A 23,271-nucleotide genomic window follows, 5' to 3' on the forward strand; every position below is an offset into this window, starting at 1 on the left:
GTTCCAGTCATTGGCAGCAGAGAACTGGAAGGAGAGGCGGCCAAAGGAAGAATTGGTTTTGTGGGTGACCAGAGAGATATACCTGCTGGAGCGCGTGCTACAAGTGGGTGCTGCTATAGTGATCAGCGAGCTGAGATAAGGGGGGACTTTACCTAGCAGGGTCTTGTAGATGACCTGGAGCCAGTGGGTTTGGCGACGAGTATGAAGCGAGGGCCAGCCAACGAGAGCGTACAGGTCGCAGTGGTGGGTAGTATATGGGGCTTTGTGATAGTTTATGTGGCACTGTGATAGACTGCATCCAATTTATTGAGTAAGGTATTGGAGGCTATTTTGTAAATGACATCGCCAAAGTCGAGGATCGGTAGGTTGGTCAATTTTAGAGTAGTGATGCTGGATGGGCGGGCAGGTGCAGGCAGCGATCGGTTGAATAGCATGCATTTAGTTTTACTTGGATTTAAGAGCAGTTGGAGGCTACGGAAGGAGAGTTGTAATGGCATTGAAGCTTGTCTTATGATACCAATGTATGCAAATCATATTATTTTAGCAATATGAGCTATCATACCCAGCAACACAATGTATACATGTCACTATTAGAACCCATATGATAAGATAAAGATATGGTATTTGGCAACTTTCATTGTTGTTTCATAACTTGTATAAATCATCTTCTTCTTGTAAGGGATAAGTAAGCTATACTGTTCATTGGATACAACGAGGAACAGACATTTGAATTGGCCCCCATGAAGATGGAAAAAAGTGAACTAATTAGATTATATATCCATAGTGGCACTGTATTCAAATGAGCTAGATAACCATCTTGGACAAGCCGGTGCTTCCACGGAATCCCCATATGCAAACCAGACAGGGAGCTTTGATCCAGGTGATGTAACGAATCACTTCCACCATGCATACTGCTTCCCTTACTGTGACACCTCATGTACCTGGACGTCTAGGAAATACAACAGGCAGCTATTTCCGGCCCAGTTTCCTCTCTCCACCCCATACAAAGGGTTCCCCAGAGGAAAGGCATTGGAGGCGCAAGGAGTCAGGACCTCTTGGTGTTCTAGTTCAAAGGGAATACCCTCACTGGTTTTTATCCATAAAATAACCGTCAAGGGTTAGTAATTAACTAGAGGGAGGTGCAATGACACTGCTTTCCACCTGCGTTATTACTGGACACTCCCACCTTGACTAGTAGACGCATACATCTTTGTGGGCCTCTGCTAAAGGCCTATGAACTATCAGCTGGGAGATTGCCTTTGGTAAATACAGTATTCAATCATATATTCCCATTCACATCTGGATTATAAAACACCTTTTGCCCGATTCATCTCCTTTCACATGAATTTTCAGACTCAGACTTTTTTCTCCAAGTTGAAGGAAAAGGAAATCCAAACACAGATAATAACCATAATATCCCTGATCTTACTGTATTTCCAGTACAGTGAGGACACTCTAAATAATGCACACAGAGCTGGTTCCAGGCATAAGCGACATAAGCGAAAGGAAATAGGAAATCAGTCAGGGTCTCAACTTACTGTTGCGATTTAGAATAGTAGAATATAGAAGGTGCCATTTCGAAATTTGGTTGTGCATCAGCAGTTTTTCCGCTTATGTCAGTCATTGTCAGTCCCTCAATTAACCCATGTCAGCAAAAATAATTATGTATATTGGTGAGTTATCACAGCTACCTAAACTTAGTAGTAATCATGGTCGAATTAGTGACTGGGCACACAGGGCACGTGCCCAGGCGCCCTGACATTCAGGGGACCCACATTGACTTTGTTAGTCACTCTCACTCAGATGTCATATTACAATGGCATAAATCGTGGCAAAATTAGTAGAATTGCATGAAATGAGTCATAAAACCACAACATTTTCTCTACAACACATGGCAAAATGTGTAGAATTGCATGAAATGAACTCTAAAACGTCAAATGTATCTCTCTGCCAACTAGAGGGTGGGCACCAAAATGTTTTGCCCTTAGGGTGGGGGGTCCCCCAACAAAATTTTACTTAGGACCCCCAAAAGGCTAGAGTCAGCCCTGAATCCACAGATGGGACCCACATTGACTTTGTTAGTCACTCTCACTCAGATGTCATATTACAATGGCATAAATCGTGGCAAAATTAGTAGAATTGCATGAAATGAGTCATAAAACCACAACATTTTCTCTACAACACATGGCAAAATGTGTAGAATTGCATGAAATGAACTCTAAAACGTCAAATGTATCTCTCTGCCAACTAGAGGGTGGGCACCAAAATGTTTTGCCCTTAGGGTGGGGGGTCCCCCAACAAAATTTTACTTAGGACCCCCAAAAGGCTAGAGTCAGCCCTGAATCCACAGATGGCAATTTGAACTCATCACCCTCATGGCTCACCTACACACTGACTGTTCCACATAGCCCTTAGAGGGATCAGACACAGGACTTCCTTGTGCGTTCTGTTAGTAAAAGCCCCCCAAACACTGAGTATGATTCAGACTTTCTCCCACACATCCTATTTTCCATTTATTAAGGGAGTCTGTGAGCTAATACTAGACTGTTTAATATCTCATTCTTAAATATTCAAGGCCAGAAATGGCATACTACATTTAAAAAATTCAAACGAATGTGATTATTTCTACCACTCAGAATTGTTTGAAAGTTTAGAATTATTTTCATATGAGCCCCATATTGCCACATATGGCCAGTTATGTTTGTGTGACCATATTGTTATCATCATTAGTGAATAGTGAGTGAGTGGTAGTATAGCGGTAATAGCTTGTAGTAGCTTAGTAATAACCTAACAGTCAGTGTCTTATAGTGGTGAGTTCACAAGCCTGCTAAGCCCACACTGCCATATGGACACTTCCTAAGAATCCTGACAGTTCTTTACAGTAGGCCATACACAACACTGTCGTCAAAGGAAGCACATCACAAACAAGGGAGGGTCTATTAATTGGGTAAGAAACACTTTTAAAAAATTCTCTCAGGTTCCTCAAATTGTTGAATTATGACCCATGACGTTGTGTCATCTGTGGTTCAGATCTCTTTTCCACTTACCAGTGGCTTCACCGGAACATTACTAACCAAATACAGACTTCGAGGGGCGGTGCCGGATCAATGCCTTATTTGGAGTTTCCACTTCAGTCAAAGCAAGCCTGTGGATTCACAGAGCGCTTGCAATATTTACAAGCGATTAACTCTGACAATTACTGTCTTTGTAAACCAATGTTGGTGCATGAAAAGGGTTTTAGAGTGTAGAAGGACAATTAAACCCCATGCGTTATGTTGTGCAAGTTAGTTGTTTCATGATGCACTGTGTGGGGATGATTATTTATTTTTTGCACATAAAGTGAGAACGAGTTCAAGCAGGACTACTCTACTGTATAGGCTACAGCTCAACGTCAAGAAGCCAGTGTGGTGCAACATTATGACAAGAGACACACAAGTTGGGGTCATTGAGCCCACTGTAATCAAAAGTCTGAATTGGAGTGCGCCTCCATAAAACTGTATTTGCCTCGTATGGATTTTGTAGGCTATAAAGCCATTATTTAACTACAATGTGTAATGATGCAATACATGCGTATAATACTGTACATGTACATACATTTAAGATGTGAATATAGTATTCATGACTTAAATCACGCTAAAACATTTTCAAGAGAAGAGTTGACATGCCTTCTTCAAAATGTTACGTACAGTTGTCTCCGGCGGGTATATTGTGTATGGATTCAACTGGTTCAGTAGGTAGGCTATAGCATAGCTTACCTTTACAATGTTCACTAGCCTATATGTTGAAAGCTGAAAACTGTCACCCATGCAAATGTGCAATAACCCGTTGTCTAGCCAAATTTGTATATTTTCATTTTTATATCACAACGAATAATTGCGATGATTTGGCAAAAGCAGCTTTACACATGAATGGATATGATGATTCTAATGGCATTTTGACCAGAATGATTATGATTTGTGGTTCAGTTGTCAGTGTTCCAATATGACAAAGGATAAAAGTGTAATGTGTTCTCAAGGACAACACGAATAGCTCGTATCAAACAACATGCTTCATTACCAAGCTATGCCAATTGGTTGAAAACTTTATAAAATGTGAGTTCGTCTACAGGTAGCACAGTATACCAAAACAGGCTTCGCTCCACGGAACTCATCCGTCGCTTGAAACTGTCTTACTGCAACAGACTCTAATGTTTCCACTATGAGGTGCTTCCATTGGTGACGTGTTATGTACGGTCTGGCTTTGTGTATCCATAAATGGTCATCTACGTCACATGAATGTTCCGTCCCCCTATTTAATACCAGCAAGCGCTGGAGTTCCCTTTACGAGCAATACAGATCAGCGCTACACTTGTGCAACCACCACGGTTTCATTGATTCACAGACTTTAAACTCCCAACAAGCAAAAAAACAGGAATCATTGTAGATTAGATTAATAACAATTGCCTGTGACTATTCAGTTCGACTGTATCTCAACGGAGAGATATCAACGCTGTCTCTGAAAGGAACTTGGATAGCCTACAACATCTAGGATTTTTTCCCTCCTCTCTCTAATCCTTATAGATCATCATCTACTGTGTTTTCTATTTGAAAACACTGTTCGTGATCTATTCGGACACCTGCACCTTGCCATTTATGTCAGACTAAATAACTGCTATGACAGGGAAACTAGCGGACAAGCTCCCTCTTACCATGAGCAGTTTAATAAACACGATTCCTGACAGTCTTTACCCAGAAGAGGACATTCCGACGTCTATGAACATTTTCACCAATACGGATTCTATAAACCACTACTCGCAAATGAATACAGGTAAGAATAGTTTACTTTGTTTGTGATGTGATTGGGTTCTGTTCTATCAAGGCTCTGTTTTAACTACAGCGCGTCTCAGCTGTGGAGAGCACGCAGGCACCGCAACAGTTGTCTTGGAGCTCGCGCGCAGCGAACATCTTCTAGGCACCTGTTTGCGCTTCGGGCTGTTACGCACTGACTCGATCTCATTTGAATCGAGTCTGATCTAGTTTTTGATAGCATATTTCAAAAAGGTTAGATACTACTATTTTGATGACATGTAAAACAAGTGCTGTTAGTGTTAACGATATGAGAGGCAAGCATTTATGCCAGAAATATGATGCGTAGTTTAACGATGTCCAAGCCTATGAGTTAACCGTCACGATTTCACAACCTGCAATTTACATGTAAGGTCAAACAGTAATTAATAGTATCATGAACTTATCTGCTCTGGTGAAAACTTACACAAAATGATTGGCATGCCTTTAAAGTGAAAGTAAGTATACAAACGTCCGAATTGGCGTAAGATTCATAGATAGATAAAGATTCATATATTAAAAAAAATCATACATCTAAGCCTATTCACCAAAACAAAAACATAAATTGACCTGGTATGAAAGGCCTAGATAGTTTTTGTTAAATTAAACTGAAGCCATCGTTTTGTTGATTGATCGACCATAAACAAATGTGCCACTGTAATCAAAACGACAGTTGCATACATTCATTATGTCTAGTCAACATTAAATTACTCAATTCATTAATAATTGTTTGTATATTTGTCGACAATTTAGATATTGTTTTTGGATTGGGCTAAGGTGGCATGGCCATCCCCTATATAGTGGGCGTTCGACCGGCGCTGCATTTCAAGCTTTCCCATGCCTAGCCTCCCGAGTATGCTAGGCTATAAGCCTTATAGCATTCTATACGACCATAATGATTAGGCTACATATACAAATGTATTTCTAGGTTCTCACTGGAATGCAAGTCTCCAGAGGACAGCAGCTTTCATTTTCAGAGATGTGTGACATAACATGATAATGTCTTCTGTTAAAATTGAATGCAAGTGTTTGTCAATTCTAAAGTGAAGTATAGAAGAACATGTTGGCCTACTTTAATGTGATAATTGAAACGAATCTTAATAGCAGCACATACATGTTTTCAGATCAAATATGCTTCAGACACACCAACATATTTTATTCAAATTTAGAGCCAGAAGTACCATATAGCACATTTCAATTGGACCTCGGAACTGTATATCAACACACGAGGAATTTTATGGTACCCTGTTGAAAGTGTGTCCCTCAAAAATGAAGGTATTTGACAATAAATAGGCCTAATTGTTGTTAGAGTTGTGGTTAGCCGCAAGCTAAAGATAAAGGCCTATACAGTCTTTAATAACTTAATTAAATATAATGCGTAGTGTAACTATTTCACTACAGAATTATATAGCCATCTGTAGTGTCAGTATTGTTTATAAGTTCATCAATGAATACTTACAATTGTCCAAATATAATCGATATTGATTATCAAATATCTATGGATATTTGTTATTTGTCAATATGTTAGACCTATTACTTTGCAAAGTAATTGTAGGCAAAATTGTAGATAACCTTTACAAATATATGACTGAAGACACAGCACCAACCACGTCTAATTCTAATATTGATATATGTTCTATCATTACCCGTCCCGGTGCCCTAGTACAGTAGCAAAATGACATTTGCTCTGATATAAGTAGGCTTATCACCTCTCGATACTCAGAGATACAGCATTGTTCTTAGAACTAATCGGAAATAAATACGATTTTTGAAAAGCGTAATGGAGATGAAACCCCTTTGACATGCCTCACACCTTAGGTTAGCCAAGAGTTTGCCAGGTAGCCATCGATGTATGATAATCTAACATGTTCATGTCAGATCATATCCGACTGGATATTTTCATTCAAATCACACACATTGTGATAGCTATTCCCTATGATGAGCAACATTTTGAAATACCTAGATCCAGGTGTTAGGTCCCTTGTGCAAGTGGTGTTCTCTCACAATATTTACCCCAAAGTTATAACACCAGCTCAATTTAGAGCAACATCTGTGACACTGCTTACATTTTATTTTAACTCAAACAAATCAAAATATTGAGGAAGATTACAGCAAGATAGTGTCTGCCTTGTATTCCAATAGCCTTCATGATGAAACACACTCCTAAGCATTGGCTATTTTTTTAGGCTTGTTTTCTTCTACTTCATCTCCACAACAATTCAAATATAACCTCATGTGTTGAATAGTTGTGCGAAATGTATGTAATTTTGGTTTTGTTTGCTTCATCATGCTTTGCCCTTAGCCAAATTCTGGTAAACAGACAGTAATTACTGGGACTGAATATATAAGCACCCCTGTGTATAATTTATTGTGACGTGAATGATTGGCTGATTTATCTCTGTTGATGTATGAATTCTGTTACATTTTCTGCACAAAACTGTGCAAAAACTGCATTCATTTGGATGTTTTCATTGCAAGTGTCTGATTTGATATTATATAATACCTAAGACAGACTACTACAGTACTAGTGAAAAACACACTGACAAAAGAGCAAGAAAGTTAGTGTGGACATAACATTTAGCTAGATGGCCAAATGTGCATTGCTATGACCAGATGTGCATAGCTGACCCAATGATCTGAGTAGGATGTATACTTTACAGTTGAATTTCCTCATTTTGAGTAGATATCTCATTCTGCTAAAACCCACGCAGCTACATTGAACATGCATGCATCTGTGAAAATGCTAGCAGTGGTGTCTGGCTTGCACCCTATTGTGTGGAAATCAGATCTTGCCATTCAGTGTGGCTGTCCTCCTGTGAGACATATAATGACTGGATCAAAGGGGGTGTTTAGGTCTTGATTTATGAGAGCTTGTGGGATCTGAGAGAGAGAACACTGTCTCAGATGCACAAGTCAGTGGATAAACTTGCAGGTCTGACAGCACCGCTCACTTTTTCCTATGAACTGTATTGGGCTGCTTTGTTTTATTATATTTTCTTGGCAGACTATATGCAGAGATATGCAGAGAAGCTGAATTTCGGACTAATCGAGGGCTCTGACTGAAATCAAGCAAGTTCATATTTAGAGTAGACTAGCGTAGTAGCTTCTAGACTTTATAAAAAGTTTTCTGCACTAGTTGTACTGCACAGTTTCATGTATGTTTTTTCTAACAGGTTCTGCTTTTAGTTGTATTTCATTTTCATGTTATAACAGCTGGGTGAACTATTCATTAAAATGTATTTCATTTGTTTCCCTGTCATCCAGATAATATCATGGATCTGGGGATGGGAAGTGATAAGGGAACTGCAGAGATCCAGTATGGCTCCAGCTTCCAGTCAAACCGCAGTGGGCAGACCGTCACCTATCTGGGGAAGTTTGCCTTCGACACTCCTCCGTCGGGTGGAATCGGGGGCTCCGGCTGGTGTTCAGACAACAATATCATTAGTTTAGTAAGTGCTGGCATCCTGGGTGTCTCCCCGTCGCCTGGCAATATCACCACACAGACGTCGTCCTCTGGGGCCAGCATGGGCGGCCAGTCCTCAGACATGGAGCAAGTGTACGGTCCACCACTGCCCGCCTATTCCACCTGCAGCGAGCTGTACCAGGACCAGGTCTCCTTCCACCACAGCCCTGCCACCAGCACTGCCCTCGGCTACCCCGGCAATGACTATCACACCACCTCCAAGCCCTCCATGGACGGGAGCCTTTTCTCCATGATCCCAGATTACAACCTCTTCCATCATCAGGGTGAGGTTGGTGTGATGGAGCACAAGCCCTTCCAGTCCATGGACCCAATTAGAGTCAACCCCCCACCTATCACACCACTTGAGACCATTCGAGCATTCAAAGACAAGCAGCAGATTCATCCAGGTTTCATTGGCGGGCAGCAGCTTGCTCCTCAACACCACCAGCCACCACAGACGCTAACACTCAAACCAATCCGACCACGGAAGTACCCAAACCGACCCAGCAAAACCCCTGTGCATGAGCGGCCACATGCCTGCCCAGCAGAAAACTGTGACAGACGCTTCTCCCGTTCAGATGAACTGACACGCCACCTCCGCATCCACACGGGTCACAAACCCTTCCAGTGCCGCATATGCATGCGCTCCTTCAGCCGAAGTGACCACCTGACCACCCACATCCGCACGCACACGGGCGAGAAGCCCTTCTCCTGTGAGTTCTGTGGACGCAAGTTTGCCCGGAGTGACGAGCGCAAGAGACATGCCAAAGTTCACCTCAAGCAGAAAGACAAGAAGCCGGCTGACAAGGGGAGTGGGGCAGCTGGCAGCCACAGCTCACCCCCCAGTTCCTGTGGTGGCAGTGGAGGGCCCAGCGGTGGCAACATCATGACTGTCACTACCTGTGCTTAGGATGGATCATCACCCTGCTCTAACATAAGACTGAGGAAAGGTCCTATCCACAATGAGACAAATAGATGACTCTTTCTCTCACTTTTTCTCTTACATTCTCCTAATTTTTAATTCCAGGTAATATTTCCCTCCTCTATTTGGAGATGGGCTTGTTTTGTTGTAAGAGTAGGGTAAGGAGAGGACATAGACTGGGCGGCCAACAACTGTGTGAATGCCAGCAAGCAGATGGGCATCATGGCACCGGCTGTCCAAGAGGACATGGCATATCATTGAGAATTCAATTCAAGTTTCTGAAGTCATATCATGTCTTGTGTTTTCTGAGAAATTCACCAAGAATCTTGACTGAGGAGGGATTCAAACATTTTTGTACAATTGGGTTGAGACTGAATTACAACTAGGCGTAGAATAAGGTGAGCTATGTTTGGGATGTATGCATTTATTTCATCTGGTTGTTAAAAGTGCAATTGGTTGTATTTGTGTACTGTTGTTGATACCTTATTTACTGCACTTTCGATTGCCTGTCTTTTTGTTGAAAAAGTATTTAATTATATTGTTTTTTTTATTGTTTCTCAACAGAATGTGCCAAACATATGGGGATAATAATGACAATGTTTGTTTTCTTAATTGTGCCTGTGATTAACCAAACATTACAAAGACATAAACTATGTTTCCGACATTGATTTTAGGCAGATTGGTAGCCGCAAAATACTCAAAAATAGTTTTGATTTTAGTAGCATTTTTTGCAATTATTTGCATCACAGTTACAGTTCAATGGTTCAAAGGTATTTTGCTATAAGCTCACAACATGAGCGTTAAAAAGCCCAGGGATCGTTGGCTTTGTCCATCCAAACATGATCCTGTGGTCAATGGACCAGTATTTGGTGGTAAACTATTGTGGTCTGATGTACACTCAGTGAACTGGATTGCAACATTAATGGTAAATAATCATGAACCAATGTGTCATTGAACCAATTACACATTTTCAACATGTTCACTACAAATTACACACATCCATGAAAGATAGCCTACTAAGATGTCCAAGATAAACATATATATATATATTTCTTTCTTTTTAAGTTAATATATATATTTTAAGTAAGAGTGTTTTATGTAGCTTTCGTCTATCTTCCGAAGACTCCTCTTGGTCATATTTAGAAGTGCATTTAAGACACATTCGACCAATCTTGAAATAAAATGTTGAGAGCGTAGAGAAAAAGACTGAAACATTGAAATGCCTGCCTCTGTAAGCTATTGCAAGCCGACGACACATCTGGATAAAAGCAGAGATGAATTAGAGGGTCTTTTATCTGCGCTTTCACTGACAGAGACCTGCCAGCTACATGCATGTAATTAGAGATATTGTCAAATGAAAGGGACGCAAATGTTTTGCATATTGTTACGATGAGCAACACCTGTAAGAACTACCATAGAATATACATGATATTTCCATGTTTACACCTCCTACTGTTTTGAGAGATTCTGAATTTAGAAATTAGGGATTTTTTTTTTTTCTACAGTGAGAGATGTATACAGGTATATTACTTAAACTTGTGTACTCAGATTGTGGAAACTTCAGTATTAAATTGTGCATTTGTGTGCAATTGTATTTAGATGTACACTATATAAAAATGCACACATTTCTAACTGATTGAATGCTTGTGCAGAAGGTGTCTTAAAATGCTCCCTCTAAAGTAATGATACTGCAGGATGTTCTGTGAAAACAAGTCATTGCTAAAGACTTTGGAGCATTGAGACAGTGCCAAATTGGGTGCCTTATCTTCCATTTCAAAACAATCTAATATTATTTGTACCTACTGTAGGGTTGTAAGTGGGGAGTGGTTTTAGGAAACACTAATGTGTTCTTAATAAGAGAAATAAACAAAAAAACATTTTTGAACAAAAATCGTGTGTATTTCAATTGCAAACAAACCTGTAATGTATTGGATTCCAAAGTTCAGTCAAATATATGAAAAAAGATAAGTATGCAAAACAAATCATCATTTTTATTTGATCAGTAAAGCAATATACAATTTTACAAATGCCAAGTCTGGCATTGACTGAAGGCTATACACTACTTGATTGGCTCTAGATTCAGAAAATGAATTTCTTAGGTCATACTGATTAAAAAATGTGCTCAAATGCGTCAAATCTATAAAAACCATTAAACAAGTAGTTTCACTAATTATAACACTGTATAGGTATAGCTAATAATGGATAATACAAGTCATTGCAGGGATGTGAATCCAAACTGTTTGGTAATTGATCCACTACATTAGATTGTTGTCTTCACTGTGCTCAATGCTCTTGTCAGCTGTGGTCTTGATGTTTTTCTAGGATGTCTTTCTCCTGAAAGGACAGTTATTTCCCCTCCTGTCCCATCAGGCCCTGTGTGAAATCATTTCTGCACCACAGTCGAATGTGTTCTCTGTGTGTTTGATATGGATTACTTATTGTCATAGATGTGCCTGATAGTAAACACTTTCAGAAATCTTGATTGAAAATGTCAACAATGAGAATTTACAAATGCATTGTTCTCAGAGAACACAAAATTCTCCGATGTGCTTCCAAGGCCATATTCCCTCTTTCCTGTACAAACCTGTTTTCATTGCTAGGCTTCCTGGCGAGTGTCCACTTATTTTCCAATTAATTTGGCCCCAGAGAGTCTTTCTCCAGTTCATCTACTGTAAATGGATAAATTAGCAGACTCCTTGCATTGTCTGAAAGTGTTGGCGAGTTCACACATACAGTATCATCTCACTTATTATGTAAATCAATGGCTTTATTGAAGTGCATTTTAGGACACTTGTATTCTTGGTGACAATTATTATTATTTCCTGGACTTTGCTTGAGCTAGTTCGATGTATGGAAGGAATTTAAAAAGGATTGATAACTGTTCATGAATAAAGTGGAAAAATAAAGGATATAGAAGTGGAATGTAGATGATTACAGTCTATCTATAATGACACTCAAATAACACTGATCTCTATTGAATCAAAACTGTATCAATTGAAGTGTGATTTTCCATAAGCTAAGTGAAGTCTAAAAAACTGTATGGATTGGAACCCTTGAATTTCTTCATTCAGTTCTTGCCTTTAATGTTGAAAGTGTGTACACAAGCAAGTGAACCGATCTTAACTTTTCTGGGTGATTGAGGGGATATAATTCTCAACAGCTGAGACAGGGTTGGCTCTCAGGTGGAAAGGGCAAACATAAGCTATATCAGTGAACACCGAACGTCTCCAAGGATTTGGTGTAGACATAATTTGGTGGTTTTAAATGTTGTTTAAGCATCTTGTGCTTAAGAATGATGTCTTCATTCTTTTAAGGGTACATGGTATGTAAAAACCATAGAGAATGAGCAAAATACCTTCTGAATTATTCTGTACTTTTTAATTCAGCCAGCATGGTTCAGCAAGAAAAGCCTTTCAGTAAGGGTAGAATAACAAAGACAGTTTTCACAGATCATATAGCAACCCTGTGGATTTGATGGTCGTCTCTGAAGGTTCAAATGTTGAGTTTCTGGCATTGGATGAGATTTGGTTTTAAAGAATACTGTGTTTATCTAGATCTCGGTGAGAAGAGTGGAAGTTGTGCTCGGAAGAGAGGAGAATACGCCAACATATTTCTATCTGTCACCCAAAGACATGTAATTACAACATTGTAAACTGGATGTCATCTGTCACATTTCTAATTAATGCAAATTGCACAGTGTAAAAGCATGGTCTATATTACATATAACAATTGAACATTTTTATTTCACATTACTGTTAAATATCAAACCACTGTCAAAAGATCTGAAAGTAAAAACTGTCCTCATGAATCATGATTCAATACTGCTTTGTTTGTCCCCCATGATCTGAACAAAGTACTTTCAGTAGTCGACATTACCATGTCAATTAGGGCTGAACTATTTCTAGACTGATTTCCTTTTTGTTTTTGTCTTGCTCTGGTATGATTTGAGAGGATACGTTAAGTGTGTAAGAGATTAAAATAAGAGAGCTCCCTTCATATCTTCTCCTCATCATCCTGATGGTTCTGGGCTCAGTCTTGGACCCAAGCCAACCTTAACAGTCATGTTTGTGCCAAATTAGGTTGCATGGTTGGGTGATTAGGAACAATATGCAATGAGAACTCCACAGAAGCAACAAACGTAAATGTGACCTCAGTCAGCTTACGGCTCAAGATGGCCCTGTGCTGATGTCTGTGTTTACTTACTTTTAATTCACTACAAAGCTGCCTTTGTGCAAGAATATTAAAGACTGAAAGTAAACGTTCCAAACAAAACCTCCATGGCCACTCTTGTACTAGGATAAATGACTGGCAGCGCTTCTCATCTTAATGACCCAAAAATGCTGCAACTGTTGAAGTTGATGATAGATTGCTATCCTAAACGCTTATTTTGAGGATGGTTCCAAAAATTGTCAATGTGGTCCATATTAAGTAGAGTAGGTTAACCTTTGGCAGATGGCACTCAAATGTTTTGGGGAAAATTGTATTTGTTATCTCCTGTTTCCTTTTCATTATATCTTCATGTTTGCATGTGCACGAAAAGGTTCCAAACATGTTTAGAGCGACCCTAAGGTTCTAAAGGTGGTGCTCAATTATTTTAATTTTATTCTGCATGGAAATAATTATTACAATAAAAACATTAAACGTTAGTAAAATGGGGCAAACTACGGAAATACAAATATGGACATTTTGGAAAATCACACCAGGATTTGAGAACTGTTTTTTGTTGGCTTCTTTTCAAAGAAAACAAGAGGTCTTGTTGAAAAATTTGTGGATGTTTTTACTTCATGTTTTTCTATTACCTTATAATAAGGTCTTAAAATAAATTCTGAATATTGTAATGACATGTATTATCCTTTTGTGGTGGGGAGATGTACTCCCCTCATTGTTAACTTGGCACTTCAGTTTGTTGTAACGCAATTGTTTTTGTTATTTCTATGTAAAGTACTTGAATAAAGAAAATGAAACTGTGTGCGTACCATTTTCAGTATTATATATATATATGTATATATATATATATTTTAAGATAACATTCTTATTTAAAACATTTCAGAATGTACACAGACTCAAATTATCTTTGATTTGGTGGAGGAATAGGCCTGAAACATTATTTTATATGCCTATCAACAGATGTAGACTACTATGGAATTACCATTTTGTTAGGCACACATGTTTTAAAGAACGTTGAAAATGGGATCTGCCTACATCCACTGGCATGGCATCATACTTCCATCCATATAGATATATTATCTCCATGCTTCCACATCTGGGCTGAAATCAACAGAGACCAGGACGAAATCCTCAAGGTCCAGGATCTCTTTTATTTCTGATCTTTCCTTGATATGAGCTAATCTATCAGAAGCATAATTTATTTTCTAAACTATAATATAACATTTAAAACTCAAAAAATGACATTCTGAAGAGACAATCCCACAGAAATAGTTTTATCTCGGTCGATCTCTATTTTATATCCATGGTACCCAGTGTGCCGTGCAGGCCTTTCTGCTTTCCGTAGTTAAAATCCCCTTGACCCCCACGTGAACACAAACTACCGTAGCCACTTCCTGATTACTTAATCTATTATTTTGTATGAAAGGGGATGAGGTTTGCTGAGAGAATAGCTGCCCATTGAAACTGGATTAGAAATTCAGACAAAATGAGCTGGTATGTATTTCGATAAAACAGCTATTTTAATGAAAGACGAATTCACCTTCAAGCTAACAGTTTGCCTCGACAAGTGACATTGTGGGGTTTAGCGACAGCTCAATTGTTAGCAACAAAAATAAAAATAAAAAAGCTAAATTGTTAGCCAGCGAATTTAGGCTGTGGCTTAGCTTTCAGTAAAGTAATATAGAACTGATCAATCTTTTTACAAATATATTATACAAATTAGCTATGTGGCTAATGTCGTAATAGATATAGCGAATAGTATTGGTCCAGTTGCCTTGCAAAATCGTCAACTCATTTTCAAACGCTAGCATAAGCGCACCTAGCTAGGGACCTAATGTTAGCTATCTATTTACATTAGCAATCTAGCTACCGTAGCAAGCTAGCTGTTGGCTTGCTTACTTCAGCTTGTTAGATTAAGTAAGCAGCCAACTAACTATTAAATAATTTAGCTAACCTACCATCTAGTTAGCAGATATCGTTTCGTGCAAGTACTAAGACACGTTAGCTAGCTAAGGAATTTAAATCCAATGTTTACATTGTCAACTTTGGAGTTACATTCTTAGCAAACGTTACCAGCTAGGCAGGAGGAACTTGCTTGACAGCCAACATTTCACCGTAGCCTAAATGTGTGGATACCCTTACAGGCTATACAGAACAGTACATTTTCCATACACATTAGCTAGCCCCCACCCCTTCAGACCTGTCTTTGATATATGTAGGGGACTTATTGGGTGGAGATCTTCGGTCGTTTCTTGTGCTTCTGTGACTGCCCCCCATTTGCATGGCTATAATGTGCCAGTGATGAAATAATCAAGATAGCGTCACACAGCTGAGGCTGAGGATCAATAGCTGGCAGGCCACGCTTCCATCAGACGGCACAGCCAAGCATAAGGTCCTGTCCAGTGAAAGAGTCCTTTATGGACTTTGCTGACTGATGCATTCCTGTCAGGCCCTCACTCCAGCTTCTATGACGTGAGTGATTTGACTCAGGGTTCATCAGAACAATCACACTCCTAATGTCCTCAACCAGTCTTCTGTACTCCTTGCAATAGCCCCAGTTAATTGTATCCCCTTGCCGATGGCGTACACATTTGTAGTTCCAACTTATTCATTTGTTCTAGCTGTAGCAGCATAATTTCTGTATTTGTATCATGCAGAGCCAATAGCTGTGATGGTAAATAAGACTGTTGTTTCCCTGGGCATGCATACGTCTAGACTAGACTAGAGTGACGTCTGTAAGGAAACAGCTTAGTCCTTGATTCTTGAAGAATATAATTTATAAATGCCTCATTAGCTTAGTTCAACTGTCCTACCACACCAGAATCCAAAATATAAGCTTGCTTTAATCCAATGTTTGTAAACAATGTAAACACTGTATAGAAACACACAGTTATAACTATAATTCTGATATCATGGTTGGGCAGTCCTTGCATCCGTAGCTCGGCCTAAATTTGAGTTGTTACGTTTCTCCAGCCCTATCCCTCAGCTTTTTACCAAAATAGTGGTGGGGTGCCTGCTTTATTGTTTCACCTGCAGTTTGCCCTTTTAAGCAAAAGGCCTACACCTAGCCAGGACAAACATATTATCACGATTTTACTAATCACAACATTTTAAAAAATCAGTCGTTTTTACCTGATAAAGTAGAATCCTTTTGGAAAATGTTAAGTACCGTTTATATTCCCAAAACATACATTGAGATTTATACTGTTGCTGCTTCCTGTTGTCATGGCCTTTTGATGTAAAACACTGGTTTTATATGTCCAAATACATAATAATGCTACACTAAGTGTATTTCTTCCTACTTTAACATGGAGAGAGTTAAAAAATGCTCCTAAGCAAAATATAACCAGGCACCCTAGACTAGACGGTCCATAGGGTCTGTGCAGCAGGCTGAACATTTGACATCCCTACTACACCATCAGCCATATTGTCGTGTGGACCATCGCAGAACTCTGGGAAAATTGGGACTATTGTGCTTCATTTTAAAATAAAAAGTTTGGGCTATAATTGTGTAAGGACATTTAGGCTAAATATAAAAAATGAAGGGCTAAGACTTTGTCTTTAAATTGGCCCTTGCCTACTCCTTGATTAATGAAGTGAAAGTATGCCGTATACGTTTATTGACCTATAGGCTAAGCACTGTATTGCTGTTTTGAATTCAAGTATTGGAACATGTCCAAAGATGATCATTTTTGACCTGATATTTATTCTATAGAATAATCCCCCGAAACATGCCATCTTATTTCTCAGTTGTTGAACCTGAAATCTAGGCCTAACCTATTGTAGTTTGAGCACAATGTTGTGCTGTTGTTGTGCTTGGCTTGCTGTAATCACTGTGCAGTGTTCACTTAGACTAATAAGCTGCAAGTCTGTTCATAAGAGAGAAGGTTGTGCTCTCTAGTTAGCCTACCTAATGTAGCTCTGTGCAAGCTGTGTCATTCCTGCCCTTTGAGTAGGTCATGGGATCAGGGCTTATTACTAACCAAAGTTTCTAAATGTACAGGCCTCTACTAAAATGGCACAGTGTGTGAAGAAACATAACAAACGATTCCCACAGCATACACCATCCTCCTTCCTCTACCCCTCTATATAGCCTCCCGTTCTCTGGATCGCTTTGGGAATTTGAGCAAATAAGGCAGTGTCCACATAGACTGCTGTTGTTAATAAGTATACTTAGCCTATGGCCTATTGTGTTACAGTGGGCTAGATTGCATGTTCTACTTGGCCAAGATCTTTTGTATTGAAGGGTTAAAGATATAGCCTAAGCTACAGTCATGGTGTTTTGCAAGAGCTCTAGCATGCCTTGTTGCCTTAATGATCTTCCCTTCTTTATTGGAAAGTTACTGCATGTTTAAACAAACAGTTGACATAGCATAATAGTCCTTGCAAAGTCTCCAGATTGTTGCTCAGATAGTTAGGCCTAGTTACTGCCATAGTGGACAGGTGATGCGTTGCATGTAGTAAGATGAGTCACCCTGTGGACCACAGGAATTTCAGTGGGTGACAACACCATGATGGTGTTGGCTCATCAGAAGTATGACATAGGTGAACGTATGTTTTCCTCCTGAAATCAGCCATTTCAACCTTAGAATTTGGACTTGATCTGATATGACACAGTGGTTTATGAATGGGATACATTCTTTTTTTCTTAACATTGCTTTACTCTGGCAGTCAGAAAGGGAATCAAAATCATCTTTCTCCTAGAGCTTTACCAGGGTTAGTTTGACAGGGACTTAATACTCCCTCCTGCCTCTTGGCTGTATTGGGATTTCTGATTGAGCCGTCATCTAAGGGAACTGCCACACACACATCAGTGGCGTTTCCTGGTTGCACAACGCTGCCCTACCTCACACCCTCTCCTTTCCATCTCATTAGTCTACACACCTTTCTTTTGATGCAGCTGCTGCCTCACTGAGCCTGTCAACGGCAACCGTCCATCTTGTGCCTTGGATGTTGTTAGTGTCACGTCAATGACATCCTACAGCCATGTGCAGTGGCTATATAAAGACAAAGTTTTCTTCCTCGTGGATTCTCCATCATTCTGGTGATTTAAGTAACAACTTATGTAGCGCGACATGGTTTAGAAAGTTGGTTTCAGGTGGATAAAAAACTAATGTCCTTAAGAAAAGATGCCGTTACCTATCAAAACTAGCATCAGATCAGATGCCTATTTTACGTATCAGCATTTCCCCTATGATTTTTTTCAGCAGTGGTGGCAAGGGTAGGGGGATGCATTAGAGGTTAACACGGGTGTGTGAAAAGCCGTTCCTGTCTCTTCTTATCCTGTCAAAATGTTTCCCTTACTTTTTCAAAAGTTATATAACCCCAGAACTTTCGGGTCCCATCCTGATAAAAATCATTCCCACCCGTGTTCATTTTTACGCACAGAAATCAGAAATAACTTCCTCCGTTAGCCGCTCGTCTCTGTCCCGCGCTCTGTGTGTGAGTAGCCATAGCAACTGCTCCATTTGGCAACTGCTCAACGCTCACGAGACAGTGCCTGCCCTACACACACAGCTGAGAACAACCACATTACGAGATTTTGGCAATGAAGGCAGACCTTATACTTACCCAGAGTCAGATGAACGCAATTCCTCTCTTGCAAGCTTCGTCAATCACTGACCTATGTTGGCATCTGAGATAAAGTAGTGACTGTGCAGTGATGTGTGAGCTGATGATAGGGAATGGGATAAATCACCATTATATATTTTATAAATTTTTATTAAGTAAACTATATTAGGGCTACATTATTTTTTAAATTTTCATCAAATTGTATTGGTCACATACACATATTAAGCAGATGTTATTGCGAGTGTAGTGAAATGCTTGTAAGAATAATAACTATTTATGTGCTGTTCGTTCCTGTGGACTGTCAATCTTGTCCCGTACTGTCCCGAACTTGACTCTAGAACTTGACTCCCATTCCTGCCGGAATCCCGTGGGATCTGCGGGAATCCCGTTCCCGTGTCAACCTCTAGTGTGCATTGCTATTAGTGTTAGCGCAATGACATGCTCACTGTTCCCATAGACTTCCAGTCATTTGAGCCAACGACTCCATATAAAAGCTTGTCTCGGACTTAAATATATATCAATATTTTTTAAATTACATAATTTTTTTGGCAGCAGTGGCAGGAATTTAATTAATATAGAGGAAAATTGCATATGGATGTAGCCTAATGCTTAATCTAACCACTACACCATTAATACAATTTGGGAATCTTGAAATCTTCTATCAAACGATGAGGAGGCTAACCTTGGATCTTGTCATCATACTGGCGTTTAAGTTTTTAATAAACCATAGGCTTAGGCTGTAGACTGACTGGGGGCTGTAAGGAGTGCAGAGTGATTCATTGTGAGCTGCCTCTGCAGTCTCAAATCACAGCAATCTGTAAGGCTATGCCCATTATCTCAAATCAAATCAAATCAATTGTGGGCCTGTGTTTGATGTGGGCCTGTGTTTGATTGATTGGTTGGGGGGGGGGGGGGGGGGGGGTGCAGGAAAGTCACTAGGAGCAGAGGGAACTGCAACTTCTAATTAGTGATATCCGCTAGCAATGGAAGCCAGATGTGGTGACAGGAAGTCAAGGCACAGGGCTCCTGAAACACACTCCACAAGGCCAGGGGTTAACAGAATTGCATTTGGCTGGCTGTGACTTAGCCATAGGATACACTTGTTCACTTGGTCCCACTTCACAACACATTATTACCTACCAGTCAGAGTACCTGCTGTGGTCTGCCAGCCCTTTAAAAATGCCTCTCATTTCAGTTAAATGTCTGTGTTTGGATGTGTTAGATTGTCTTTGTGATGTGCAGAATGTGGTTGTACATGTATGTGTCTGTCCCACCAATTGATCATTTTGTCTGCTTCTAGGATGCCCTTCAAGATTGGACAACCAAAAAAGCAGATTGTTTCCAAAACAGTAAGTGTTCAGTATTCTCTCTTCTCCCTGTCCCTAATTTACAAAAATGATCTAACATGCCAACATAAGAGCTTCCATTAGTGTTGCACCTTCAACACCAATGAAACCAGACAATAGATAATGAAATCATGTATAATTTCGCTAAACACTCGCTACCAGGCTTTATTTAGCTTGTTGTTGTATAGAGGCATACTGGGATCTTACAACAACTCTCTGTTTTACTGATGCGTGAGAGACTTTCAGACTGCAACAATCCAAGCTTGATATTTGTACCTCTTTAATGGGCTAAGGCTAGGCACTCTGGTCGAACCAATTAAAAATAGTCATTTGCATTTTGCTGTTAGAAATGTATGCTGTGTGTTTTAAATATGAGTGTCCTTCTGACGAAGACTGAAATGCCGTGGTGGCTCTGGAAGAGGATCAACATTTTCTTCTGTAAGACAAATTCAGGTTTAGCTTTTAAACTATGGGTTTAGCTTTGAGGGAGAGCACCCCTATCCACACACTGTACTGGGCAGTGAAGGAGTTAGGCTTAATTCGTGTCTATGTGGCCTGTGGAGTGACTCCATAAACCTCACACAATGTTTCAGGTCCCACAGAATTTAATGGAGATCAGTTACCCAGCTTCTTCTTCCAATTATTGATTCTCCAAAGGAGCCTATAATCAGCACATTCAGAAATTAAAATGTGTAGGAAACCCAAATAAAGTCCCTCATCCTGACCAACTACATTTTTCACTTGTTACCCTTGGATTTTCAGAAATATCTTGATATTGTATAAGGCATATGAGTCTAGGTTCACAAAATGAGCATAGTGTACTAGAGGTAACCATCAGCAAATTGTCAGACAAGTTCAATGAACCTGGGCAAGTGAGTCTGTGGGGTGTCAATTTGTCCAAGCCATATGATGGGGCTGAGGTTGCTGCCAGTGAGTGGGCACCCTCCTTAGGGGAAAACCACTTCCACAGTAATTTGTCTGACTGTGGCCCAGCAGCGGCAGACAGTAAGAACAGGCTCCTGGGCAGCTTCCTGTGACATCCCAGGCCAGACCCAGGGAGTGGGCTAGAGTACAGGGAGCCCTGTGGACAGCCCTCCCTCCGGTGACAGACGGGCAGCTGCCTGTTTATCCAGAAGCCCACAGAACCACAAAAAAGGAACCCCTGCTACCTCCATAATCAGCGCTGGCCTGTTCAATCAGTCTAGTCTGATCTGAGGCAGAGGAGGGTGTGGGCTTTCAACCAGACCTCTAGAACTAAAAACATGAAACAAATTAGAGGAACTGGAGTGACTTCTAATTGTCCAAGGACAAGGGGGAGCCAGTCTGCTCAGATTACGGGTTTATTGTTGGGCATTTCCATCGAAAAGGACCCATGAGCACAAGTTCCATATCAAATTGGGTGTCAAATGAAAGCCAAGAGTAGGGTTGCAAAGGGAGGGTATATTACTGGAAACCTTTGAAGTTTACCAGTAAACCACCACAATATTGGTGTCTTTCAAGGATTTTAAGGAATCTATCACAAGACATCTAGTGGCCCTTTTAGGTACTTCCGATTATCACAGGTGTCTGTAATTATCTCTGGCCCTCTGTGTGGCCTTATCACATATAACATGTCTGAAATAAATAAAATAAAATTGAATGAGAGCTGTAAAATATTATCCTAAATATAAACCATCAACTTAAATGAATACCATTGGTGTTTAAATTAGGGTTTCAGCAAATATCAAATATCCTTAATATTTGTTTTACAAACGTATTTATTTTACTATGTCTATGTATTTGTTGTCAATGTTTTGGCGTCAATCTCGTGGCAGTTGCGAAAAATGTCCAAAGTTGGAAGAGTTGCAGAGTTAATAGAAAATAATGCCATTGTTGATTTGGTGCTTTTTTTTCTCATTAATCAGGCTATTTTCTCTTGAATAATATGGTCTATATACTAGAAACTCATAGACAATATAAACACAGATTAAAAAAAAAGAATGCTCCTGTATATATTAATCATTTAAAAAAGCTATTCAAGTATAAATTACCAAAGTTACAGTAGATTGCCTTTCTGTTAATCACCAGAATTACTGAAGATTCCGGTAACTTTAGTAAATTACCACTAGCTTTTCAACCATAGCTAAGAGCCTATATTTTTGGGAAATTAAGGAATAGTATGCTCTGTGATTTCCAAACTTGCGGAACATGAGGAGATTGACTTTCATATACAGTACCAGTCAAAAGTTTGACACACCTTCTCATTCAAGGGTTTCTCTTTATTTTGACTATTTTCTACATTGTAGAATAATAGTGAAGACATCAAACTATGAATTAACATACATGGAATCATGTAGTAACCAAAAAAGTGTTAAACAAATCTAAATACATTTTATATTTGAGATTCTGAGTCAAAGCGTAATTCTGTTACTGTGTAATTGGCCTGGGATATTTAGTATTTGGTAAGCACGTGTTAGGACTATAATGGAACAACATTGACTGAACAGACATGAACACAAAGATGATAATGTTGCATCTAACAATGAGTTTCAATGTGTTTTTACAGGTTGAAAGAGACTTTGAACGAGAATATGACAAGCTCCAAAAGTAAGTTTGTTAAAGATTTAATTTGTGCTCTGTTTCCCATATGTATTGACTGTGCGTCAATATTGCAGCAAAAAAAACAACATTGCAGACGAACACTGAACTGACACAGACCACAAAGCATTATGACTGCTATTTTAAGTGCAAATATTCCATTGATTTGTGGAGGTGAACACACATGCGTGTTATCACAGGGTTTTTAGGCTTCCACATCAACATTTAAATAATTGTTTTCAACAGGAAAGACAATGTTAGACCCAATCTTTCACATCTCTCTTTTCAGACCCATGCAGAACTGAGTTGGGTTACACAATATAGATTGTTTGTGTGAAACCAAGTAGAGAAGTGTTCAAAGCATTCTGTTGTCCATGACCTTCCGTGAGCTAGCACATAGGA

The 23,271-nt window shown here is 39.6% G+C and overlaps 2 protein-coding genes across 2 annotated transcripts in view; both read left to right on the forward strand.

Annotated features, from left to right (window-relative positions):
• The first annotated feature begins 4,329 nt into the window (after positions 1-4,329).
• Positions 4,330-14,177, forward strand: egr3 (early growth response 3). Its single transcript, XM_021621480.2, has 2 exons — positions 4,330-4,806; positions 8,088-14,177. Exons 1-2 carry the CDS (start codon positions 4,653-4,655, stop codon positions 9,194-9,196), a joined length of 1,263 nt encoding a protein of 420 aa, XP_021477155.1. The 5' UTR covers positions 4,330-4,652; the 3' UTR covers positions 9,197-14,177.
• Positions 14,178-14,724: 547 nt separating this feature from the next.
• The window catches only part of bin3 (bridging integrator 3), a 37,857-nt gene continuing 29,310 nt past the window's right edge, over positions 14,725-23,271 (forward strand). Inside the window, exons 1-3 of the mRNA XM_021621485.2 lie at positions 14,725-14,869; positions 20,247-20,295; positions 22,838-22,878. Of these exons, the coding sequence (XP_021477160.1) occupies positions 14,862-14,869; positions 20,247-20,295; positions 22,838-22,878 (98 nt within the window). The 5' untranslated portion in view covers positions 14,725-14,861. The remainder of the gene's footprint in view (positions 14,870-20,246; positions 20,296-22,837; positions 22,879-23,271) is intronic.

This window comes from Oncorhynchus mykiss, chromosome 11 (assembly GCF_013265735.2).
Source record: "Oncorhynchus mykiss isolate Arlee chromosome 11, USDA_OmykA_1.1, whole genome shotgun sequence".
NCBI lineage: Eukaryota > Metazoa > Chordata > Actinopteri > Salmoniformes > Salmonidae > Oncorhynchus > Oncorhynchus mykiss.

Bases quoted from the DNA above. Each gene is read 5' to 3' on its own strand.
- egr3 (XM_021621480.2), top strand. From the start codon at position 4,653: ATGACAGGGAAACTAGCGGACAAGCTCCCTCTTACCATGAGCAGTTTA. The intron at 4,807-8,087 runs GTAAGAATAGTT...CCTGTCATCCAG, and splicing joins CTACTCGCAAATGAATACAG to ATAATATCATGGATCTGGGG.